The sequence below is a fragment of the Juglans regia genome, chromosome 7 (genome assembly GCF_001411555.2).
Source record: "Juglans regia cultivar Chandler chromosome 7, Walnut 2.0, whole genome shotgun sequence".
Classification (NCBI taxonomy): Eukaryota; Viridiplantae; Streptophyta; class Magnoliopsida; order Fagales; family Juglandaceae; genus Juglans; species Juglans regia.
In genome coordinates, this window is record NC_049907.1 from 43,161,405 (window position 1) to 43,170,676 (window position 9,272).

At 36.4% G+C, this 9,272-nt stretch overlaps 1 protein-coding gene across 1 annotated transcript; it reads left to right on the plus strand.

The window, feature by feature from the left end:
* Positions 1–257: 257 nt before the first annotated feature.
* Positions 258–5,566, plus strand: LOC109001974 (linoleate 13S-lipoxygenase 3-1, chloroplastic-like). Its single transcript, XM_018979508.2, has 8 exons — positions 258–783; positions 1,113–1,393; positions 2,625–2,862; positions 2,992–3,324; positions 3,482–3,675; positions 3,793–4,094; positions 4,225–4,491; positions 4,585–5,566. Exons 1-8 carry the CDS (start codon positions 387–389, stop codon positions 5,339–5,341), a joined length of 2,769 nt encoding a protein of 922 aa, XP_018835053.1. The 5' UTR covers positions 258–386; the 3' UTR covers positions 5,342–5,566.
* Positions 5,567–9,272: the final 3,706 nt, after the last annotated feature.

Sequence of the window (9,272 nt, forward strand, 5' to 3'; positions counted from 1 at the left end):
TCGTTTGTATACTCGGAAAGTCGAAACTCGTTTTGACTCGGCACCCTGGTTGAACGTTCTTAGTAAACAAACTCTTTCTGATAAACATGGTGCCATTAACTACTTGGTGAGAGAAGGCAGAGTAAGAAAAAGTAAACCCGTCTCCGAGTGTTTCACAAGCAGAAAAATTTGAAAAACGTGTGGACGGTGATAGTACCGTACCCCACCCTTTTCTGTTTTTCTTTCCCAACAAAATATATAAAAGAAAGATACCCTGCTCTTCAAATTAAAAGCACAACACCAACTTCTGTTAGTGCGTACCTCTGCAAATTAGAGCCAGAACGCCAACCTCTAGAAATAAAGAGTGTTTTGAGAGACAAAAAGGCTGTGTCTAGAGGGACAACGATATGGCAATGGCTAAAGAAATCATGGGTGGTTCTTTGATTCAGAGGTCTTCTTTTGTTTCTTCGTCAAAAGTGTTTCTAAATCCTAGTTTTCAGAAGAAGAAGCAGAACCAATTCTTGGTTAATCCATTAGTGGTGCCTTTGGAGAAAACGAGGTTTGTTCGTATGAGGAAGGTGGTGAGGGGTCCTGTGGCGGCTATCAGTGAGGATTTGGTGAAGCGTTTGCCTGTGGCTGTGTCTGCAGACAAGGCAGAGAAGTTCAAGGTGAGAGCCGTGGTGACCGTGAGGAATAAGAACAAGGAAGACTTGAAGGACAAGATTGTGAAGCATTTGGATGCCATAACCGACAAGATCGGGCTGAATGTTGTTCTCCAACTTGTCAGCACTGAAATAGACCCAAGTAAGCCTTTTTTCCCTCCTTCTGGGTGTGTCGGAAAATATTTAGTGCAGGTAGATTTCTTGATCAAGCATGATGACCACTAATTTTTTTTGCTGCTTTTAAGGCTTTATTCTTCTGGGTAATTTCTTTTTTGTTTTGGATCTTGGTATAAAGAATCTACCTCAAACTTTAGTTAATTATAGAACGAGACCGATTTCGAACATCGTTCAATTAAACATTTAGTGACTTAAAAACTTTACTCTTTTATCTGGGTTTATGTTTTTATGACTCGGTACCGTATCCCTCGAGATCTTTACTAAATTGTTTTTGTTTTTGTTTGTGCGTTGAAGAAACCAAGGCTCCAAAGAAAAGCAATGAAGCTATCCTAAAGGACTGGTCAAAGAAATCAAATGTCAAAGCTGAGAGAGTAAATTACACAGCTGAATTTATGCTAAACTCTAGTTTTGGCGTGCCTGGAGCGATCTTAGTGACCAACAACCACCAAAAAGAGTTCTTCTTGGAGACAATCACCGTTGAAGGATTTGCTGGCGACCCGGTCCACTTCTTCTGCAATTCATGGGTCCAATCCAGGAAAGATCATCCTGGAAAGAGGATATTCTTCTCCAATCAAGTAAAATTCTTTTTATTTTCGTATTAATTATTTCTTTCATTGATTCTCAGATTCTCTCCTTACCACAAAAATAGAAAAATGATCTCTTGACAATGCCACTCAGGTGTTTAAAACTTTAAAACACAAAGGTCAAACCATGTAGTTTAGCTTTTGAATGTTTAAGAATCCACAGAATGCTGGTGCATGGTATTGAATTTTCAATTACCTTTATGATCCGTAAAAAGCAAGCTCGATCCATTTCTACCTGCTTTTTTTGGGCCCCATTTTCTGAAGTATTGCTGGCATTGATGTGGACCTTTATTGGTTAAATAATAATGCAGACGAAGAGAAAAAGATCTTATCTAAGATTGCTAAGAGCGTTAGTATTGGTATACGTATACGCATATATAAAATTATCTCTTTTATATATTTATTTTATTATTTAAGTAAAATTTTTATATTAATTTATGTATATTTAAGATAAAATAATAATAAAATAATAATATTTTATTATTATTAATTTTTTATTAAATCAATTTTTTTATATATATTTTGTAATTAACATTTACTACATACATTTGACATTAATAATATAAATATAATAATAAAAAATATAATTTTTTTTATATATTATATTAAAAATATAATAAAATAATAAAATATATATAATATATTATAATAATAAAATAAATGTGCAAGTGAAGATTTATTGTGTTATTAAAAAATAGAGAAAAAAAATGATTGTGTGAGAGAGAGAGTGGGATGAGAGATATATAATGATTAAAATATGATTTGTAGGGTGAATAATGGTTATTCAAATTTGGATAAGAAATGTTCATAGATAGCTAAATATTTGGATATGCATAAGTTAATGTAAAAGATTTTAAGGTCATATTATATAAATATGATTTTACATATATATATATGTATAGACCAATACTAATGCTTTTAGTTGGACCAAATCAAAATTCATATGAATTCAGTCTGTTCGTGTCTTTACTTGGTCAATTCTGGAATGGTTTTTGGGCCAAGAATTTAAGCCTACCAACCACCATGAAATTATTAAATTTGTTTGTTCTCTAGCAAAAATATGCACGTCGTAAATGATAGATCAAGTGTAACATTCGTTTTTAAATAACAACTAAATAACTTGTACAAATGAAACCCCACCGTTTTTTTTTTATTTTTTTTTGTAATTCCTTGTTTTAGGTTCAGCGTTAACTCAATTTTGTCATCATGTTTGTTTGAGCAGCCATACCTGCCGAGCGAAACGCCTGCCGGACTTAGATCGTTAAGGGACAAAGAACTCAGGGATACAAGGGGTGATGGCAAAGGAGTCAGAAAATTATCTGACAGGATCTACGACTTCGACGTGTACAATGATTTGGGAAATCCAGACAGAGGAATTGAGTTTGCACGACCAACACTTGGGGGTGAAAAAATTCCATATCCTAGAAGGTGTCGGACCGGCCGCCTTCCTAGTGACACTGGTTAGTGTCCTCGCTCTATCCATTTCTTCGTTTTCTGGCTTAGGTTTAGCACAGATACAACGTAGGCTAAACATGTTCATGAAAAATATACTTTATGTTCTAAAGTAGTTTATGTTGTATATGCCACAGATATGCATACAGAAAGCAGGGTTGAGAAGCCATTACCAATGTACGTGCCCAGAGATGAACAGTTTGAGGAGTCAAAGCAAGACACTTTTTCTGCTGGGAGGCTTAAAGCAGTGCTTCACAACTTAATACCATCCTTGAAAGCTAGCATTTCGTCTGATAACCACGAGTTCAAAGGATTTTCGGAAATTGACAACCTCTATAGTGAAGGTGTCCTCCTTAAACTAGGGTTGCAAGATGAACTCCTAAAGAAGCTCCCATTGCCAAAGGTGGTCAGCCATATCCAAGAATCAAACAGGGGAATTATTAAATACGAGACGCCCAAGATAATTTCCAGTGAGTATTACCTTCGAATTTTCTTTACAGGTTGTCTATTTGAACCTTTTTAGTGTGGAAATTTCGCATGCTGGAAATAATATTAGCCGAAATGAGATAATCAATTAAAGGAGCCATTGTTGTGGTTAGGAACTAAAAGTTGATTTCCATTGTGCAGAGGACAAGTTCGCATGGTTGAGAGACGATGAATTTGCTCGGCAAGCAATTGCGGGGGTTAATCCAGTCAGCATCGAGAGGCTTAAGGTGTTCCCTCCTGTGAGCAAGCTTGATCCTGAAATCTATGGTCCCCTGGAATCTGCACTCAAAGAAGAACATATTCTGGGCTACCTTAATGGCATGACCGTACAACAGGTAACGTCATTGTTGTTATTCGTTTGCTGTAATATATGCATGGTCATGAGTGAGTCTACTATAACTTCTGTGTCCAACTGCTAACTGTGAATTGGTTTTTTTCCCCTTCTTTCACAGGCGTTGGAGGGAAATAAGCTGTTTGTATTGGATTACCATGATGCTTACCTTCCATTTCTAGACCAGATAAATGCATTAGACGGACGAAAAGCTTATGCAACTCGTACCGTATATTTTTTGACCCCTCTCGGCACTCTCAAACCCATTGCCATTGAACTTAGCCACCCACCATCGGGACCAAGTTCTCGATCAAGGCGTGTAATTACACCTCCAGTCGATGCTACCTCCAATTGGACGTGGCAGCTTGCCAAGGCTCACGTGTGCTCCAACGATGCGGGTGTGCACCAACTCGTTAACCACTGGTAAGCTGCATGCACGAGTTTTTAAGACTACGCACGGAAAACTTATGTCTAGTAATAATTTTGAGTCTTCGTCGTTATAAATATAGATATATTTGAGTAACTCACCAATGCAATGGTGGAAATTTTATAGGTTACGTACCCACGCGTCCCTGGAACCCTTTATATTGGCTGCACATCGGCAAATGAGTGCCATGCACCCCATATTCAAGCTCTTAGACCCGCACATGCGATATACATTGGAGGTAAATGGCTTAGCTCGCCAAAGTCTAATCAATGCGGATGGTGTTATTGAGTCTTGCTTCACTCCTGGTCGCTATTCCATGGAGATTAGTGCTGCAGCATATAAAAGCTTTTGGCGCTTTGACATGGAAAACCTTCCCGCCGATCTCGTCCGCAGGTAGGCATGGATGACTGATTTTTGGAAAACTGTATATGTATGTGCTTCATTTGGTGTATGAATCTTATGGGGAATCTTCCATTCATTGTGTAGGGGTATGGCAGTGCCTGATCCGACGCAGCCGCATGGTCTAAAGCTCCTAATTGAAGATTATCCATATGCCACTGATGGGCTCCTTATCTGGTCTGCAACTGAGAACTGGGTCCGTACCTATGTGAACTACTACTATCCAGAATCGAGCCTAATTTGCAATGACAATGAGCTCCAAGCTTGGTACTTCGAGTCTGTCAATGTGGGCCATAGCGATCTTAGCCACAAAAGCTGGTGGCCCTCATTGGCCAACGCTGATGATCTGGTCTCAATCCTCACAACCCTAATCTGGCTAGCATCAGCACAACATGCTGCACTTAATTTTGGGCAGTACCCATATGGGGGATATGTACCAAACCGTCCACCCTTGATGCGAAGATTAATACCTGAAGAAAATGACCCCGAGTATGCTAGTTTCCTAGCTGACCCACAAAAATATTTCCTCTCTGCATTGCCTAGTGTGCTACAAACAACAAAGTTCATGGCGGTTGTTGATACGCTCTCAACCCACTCCCCCGACGAGGAATACCTAGGGGAGAGACAGCAGCCATCAACTTGGACCGGTGACACCGAAGTTGTCGAGGCATTTTACCAGTTCTCAGCGGAGATCCAGCGGATAGAAAAGGAGATTGAGAAGAGGAACCATGACACTAGCCTTAGGAATCGGTGTGGAGCCGGGGTGTTACCCTACGAGCTACTTGCACCTAGCTCGGGGCCTGGTGTAACATGTAGAGGGGTTCCAAATAGTGTGTCGATATGAAGGGAACTGGGTAGCTAGTTTGGTCACTTACCATCAACATATATAGGTAAATATAATATATAGCCTCTAAAATTTTTGAGGTGCACATGTTCGTTCTCAATAATTTCCATGCAGAATCTCATGCTTTCTTTGTTAACTGAGAGATTTTGTATGCTATAAAGCCCAGTAGCCGAAGTTTGATTATATATATAAATAAAGTTGCCATTCGCGATTGGAAAGTTCTAAGTTTGTTGTTTTGGGCTATTGCATTCATTTGGTCCATCATTAGACAACTATTCGCACGAAGCTTTTGTGTGGCAGAGAGCCGAAGACAAGGGTCAGTCAGACCGAGAAGAAGCCAACACCGCTGGGGGCACGAAGTTCGGTCGACGTTGATCCGTTAATTGATGGCCTAACAATGACAAGATTTTTTTTTTTTGGAGCAATATCAATTATATATAAATGGCAGGAAAATACAGAATAACGGTTCGTACCAAATAGGATATAAAGCTCTTGCTGCTTTGCTAGGTTCTGGATTTAATCCTATTTGACACCTGAAGTGAATCATCAGCCGGGATGCAATCGGGATATTGGATCTAACACTCGTGCATCGTTTATAAATCTAACTGTCCATATGGGATCTTTGATAAGAGCTTGATTTGTTAGAATGCTATTTAGAGTGACCCATATGCCACATTTTTTTTAAGAAGTTTAATTCAATTAAATTTGGGTGTTAAGAGTTTTATTTCTAATGAACAATTAGTAATAGATAATTCATATTCCTTGATGGAGGAATAGTTCAAGTCTAACTCTATTATAGGGTCCCTAGCCTAGCCTATAAATAAAGGATCTGTGTACACTATCGGTATGTCAATAAAAAGGCATAAGCCAGAAGATTCTCTTCCTACTCACATTTTGGCTGCGTTTGGATGTTGAGCTGAGCTCAACTAAGTTCAGTTCTTTATGAATAGTAGTGAGTTGAGTAGTTGAGCGAGTTTTGCGAGACCCATCTAAACTGAGTTTAAAGTGTATTTAGATGTTAAGATGAGTTTAATACTTTTTATGAGAAGTTAAAAAAGATTGTGGATCTTACGTAAAAATATGTGTTAAGTTGAAAAAGATTATGGGTCCACGTGTAAGGAAGTTTTGAGTTGAGATGGATTTAGTAATTTGAGAGTTGGATACTGTTTGAATGTTAAATTCAACTTAAAATTAGACTAAAATCAATTGAACTCAGCTGAATCTTACAACCAAACGCAGCATGAAATTTTCATTTAAGAAGGAATAGCATACATGCACGTGATTCTTGCCTTTTTGAGCCACGAGCTTTCTTTGATATGCTGAAAGCAACTTTTTTTGTTTGGTGGGTAAGAGCATGAGGCACGAGTATTATTGGTTTGGTGCTAGGGCGTGAAAACCATGGGTTTCAAAATGATGCTCATTTGTCAGCTTTGTTCGCCCGGCATCTGCTGATCTTGAACCACCCCAGAGAAGAAATGGTTTGCGAAAGGGAACGAAAAAGGGTCTGCAAAACAATAATATTGCTCGTTTGTCCGGCCATCTTGCTGTACTACTTGCCCGTCATGCAAAACAATAATGCCGTTTATCTATGGCAGCCCTTGTAAATCATGAAAGAACAAAATACTGAATATGAAATAGCTAGCTGTGGAAATAAATTAGCATATATTTCCTGCCATGGTTCAAAAATAAACAAGAACCTAAAGAAATTCCACTTTAAAAAAAATATGTTAAGCATATTTGGATGGTAAAATGTTTCGCTTCGTTTTGTATCATTTCATTCTTATTAATTTTTTTAAATTTTTATATAAAATATAATAAAAAATTTAATTTTTTTAATTTTTAAAATAATAATAATATTAAAATATATATTTTAATAATATTTTATTCAACTTTTAATTTTAATTTCAATTCCTTTCATCTTATCTCATTTCTCGTGAACTCACACATAACAAAAAAAAAAATCCATATCATGTCGAGGAATCTTTATAATGTTGCAACTATTGACTATATCGAGGGAATTCTGGTGCAAACAGTCACCTTCTCATGATAAGGTTGACGTTAGTACTGTACGCCGGGAAGGGCCCCCTTCTTCCTCATCATCACGTGATGCATGGCTGGTCGATCCGGTCTCTTCTCCGCTTCTTGATCAGCAATTGCTGAGTACTGGTGTTGAATATGAATGCCAAAATAGTAAGGCAAGTTGAGGATTAGGTAGCAGCTTATATACTTTGATTTCACAATTACGATTTGAAATGATTCCCACTTGGTCTTAGCATACATTATTTGCGAGCATATCAAATTAATTTTTTATTAACGTTTTTGTCGGTTGCTTGAGAATATCGAAAATTATCAGTTGGTAAAATATTTTAGCACATATTATATATAAAATAATGATACATGCACAACTATTTATATAATTATATTTTAAAATAAATCGTAGTGTTATTTTTATAAATTATCACTCATTTAAAATATAATTATATAAAAAATTATAAAAATATTATATGTGAATCATTTTCTTTATAAATTATATATATTCGCGTGAAGAGCGAGATACCAATAATGATCAAGTTCTTTTTTTTCTCTCTCTCTCTCGAGTCTCGAGCCGACAATATGAAATCAGCAGAGATCCCGTCAGCTTGTTTACATGATCAATAAGTGGAATATCTTAAGGTGGTTGTAGTAAAGTAACTGATTGTATTGGTTGTTGAAAAAAATAAAAAAATGGTTCATGATGTTTAAGCTGAAAGTGGTTGTTTAGGTCACAATTTCATTTCTTACCAATTCCCATTTTGTCTTCTTTCATTTTAAAATTACGCACGTACGACTTGTTGGGCCATAGGCCCATATGGTCTTTTACTTTGTACAAAATTGCTTTTTCTTTCCATTTACAACCAAATTAAAGATAAAAAAAAAAAAAGATATTTTCTTCATGTAATATGATACTAATATCACTTTTGATCTTGCAAGTTGCAGCTGCATGCGCTCCTATAATTTGCTCCTCTAGAAAGTTAATATGGCACTTCATGATGATCCAAATGATGGAGCAAACTCAGCATACTCTAAACTCACTTTTCTACTAAAGAAAGAAAAATGTTTTAATTATAAAAAGATTCTATAAATTAACGTGGATTGATGTGATACGTTAAATTATAAAATTAATTTTATTATAAAATAGATCTAACTTATCATATGAAATTATATCGATTTATGAATTTACTTTTACGTCTCTTTACAGCTATAAGACTTAAGAAATCAAAGAAAGAGGCATTAAATATTAATGCATTTGAGCCAACAAATGGTCACCAATCAAAATCATTGAGAGGATCAGTTGGTAATTAACAAAAGTATTTTAATTTCATTGTACTTTCCACATACATATAGTTAATATGAGTCTTGCTGATGTGTTCCCTCTTAGACCAAAATGCTAACCACTTGAGGCAACGATTTGTCGTTATTTTTTTAAAAATTTCTTCAAGAAATAATTGATGCCTCTTAGTTGATGCATATATACATGCATTTGGTGGGACCAGCTTTATACATTGACCTAAGTCAATTGATTAGATTGGAATTGTTTTCTAACTCCACGCATTAGAAATTTTCTAGGAAAGTGAAGAGAGGGGACGTTTGAGCCTAATATCTTTTCCCAAAGGCTAGTCAATGGTCAAGAACGCTGCATTTCCATTCACCCACGAAGAAGATGCACAGAAGTACATATAATAAATAAGAGTAATTCTACATACAACCGTGAAGTGCGTAACCGTCGCGTAATCGTTTTGAAAAAGAGTGGGGTCCACTATTAAAAAATTAATTTTTTTCATGTGGGTCCTATGTTTTATTCATTTTTTTCAAAGCGATTACGCGACGGTTACGCAATTCACGGTTGTAAGTATATTTTCTCAATAAATAATGTTGTACTTATATATTCTAC